This window comes from Hylobates moloch, unplaced genomic scaffold, assembly GCF_009828535.3.
Source record: "Hylobates moloch isolate HMO894 unplaced genomic scaffold, HMol_V3 SCAFFOLD_2, whole genome shotgun sequence".
Classification (NCBI taxonomy): Eukaryota; Metazoa; Chordata; class Mammalia; order Primates; family Hylobatidae; genus Hylobates; species Hylobates moloch.
Window position 1 is genome coordinate 162,763,739 of NW_026652277.1, and position 1,352 is coordinate 162,765,090.

The 1,352-nt window shown below is 41.4% G+C and overlaps 1 protein-coding gene across 1 annotated transcript; it reads left to right on the forward strand.

Annotated features, from left to right (window-relative positions):
- The first annotated feature begins 589 nt into the window (after positions 1 to 589).
- LOC116476261 (large ribosomal subunit protein eL21-like) lies at positions 590 to 1,077 on the forward strand. The gene has a single exon (XM_032754412.2). The coding sequence runs from the start codon at positions 607 to 609 to the stop codon at positions 1,075 to 1,077; it is 471 nt and encodes a 156-aa protein (XP_032610303.1). The 5' UTR covers positions 590 to 606.
- The last annotated feature ends 275 nt before the right edge of the window (positions 1,078 to 1,352 follow it).

Below are 1,352 nucleotides of genomic sequence, written 5' to 3' on the forward strand. Positions count from 1 at the left end.
ACAAAAAAAAAAAACCTACTGAATTAGGGTATCTCAGTTAATTACTCATTTATTTTATTCATTTATTGACTTATTTATTCTTTATTAATTAAACATTTATTGAGTCCCTACTCCTCCCAAGTGCTTGTTTAGGTAGTGCAGGCGATTTAAAGATTAAAAATAGGCCAGACACGGTGGCTCACGCCTGTAATCCCAGCACTTTGGGCGGCCGAGGCAGGAGGATTGCTTGAAGCCAAGAGTTTAAGACCAGTCTGGGGAACATGGTGGGACCCCGTCTCTACAAAAATAATTAAAAATTTTTAAAAATTAGCCAGGCTTGGTGACACAGGACTGTGGTCCCAGCTACTTGGGGGGCTGAGGTGGGAGGATCACTTGAGCCCAACAGGTCAAGGCTGCAGTGAACAGAGATTGTACCACTGCACTGCAGCCTAGGCAACAGAGGGAGACGCTGCCTCAAATAAGTAAATTAATAAATAAAAACATATTTATGGAGCCTACGATCTATTGATGAAAAGAAACAATCAAAAATCACTGTGGAGTGGGATCCATGTAAAATAGAGATGTTCCCTTTCAGCCGGAACCACCATCTTCCAGTAATTCACCAAAATGACAAACACAAAGGGAAAGAGGAGAGGCACCCGATATATGTTCCCTAGGCCTTTTAGAAAACATGGAGTTGTTCCTTTGGCCACGTATATGCGAATCTATAAGAAAGGTGATATTGTAGACATCAAGGGTATGGGTACTGTTCAAAAAGGAATGCCCCACAAGTGTTACCATGGCAAAACTGGAAGAGTCTACAGTGTTCCCCAGCATGCTGTTGGCATTGTTGTAAACAAACAAGTTAAGGGCAAGGTTCTTGCCAGGAGAATTAATGTGCGTATTGAGCACATTAAGCACTCTAAGAGCCTAGATAGCTTCCTGAAACACGTGAAGGAAAATGATCAGCAAAAGAAAGAAGCCAAAGAGAAAGCTACCTGGGTTCAACTAAAGCGCCAGCCTGCTCCACCCAGAGAAGCACACTTTATGAGAACCAATGGGAAGGAGCCTGAGCTGCTGGAACCTCTTCCCTATTAATTCATGGCATACTAGGTGTTAAAAATAAATAAATAAAGGACTTCTGGGCTGTAAAAAAAAAAAAAAAAAAAATAGAGATGTTGAGAAAGTTCTGGTCCCCCTGAGGGCAGGAACTCACTTTTATCTGATGGCTGCTTTGTGCGGGATGCTTTTTAGTGGGTATCTCACTCATTCTTATAACAGCCCTGGGAAATAGGTATTATTACAGCCATTTTCTAGATTTTAAAAAGGAAACCTGAGGAGTTTAAGTTTTGTTCCAAGTCATACAGCTAGCA

What these genes read in the sequence shown, in the direction of transcription:
- LOC116476261 (XM_032754412.2), top strand. Translation starts at nt 607, where the DNA reads ATGACAAACACAAAGGGAAAGAGGAGAGGCACCCGATATATGTTCCCT.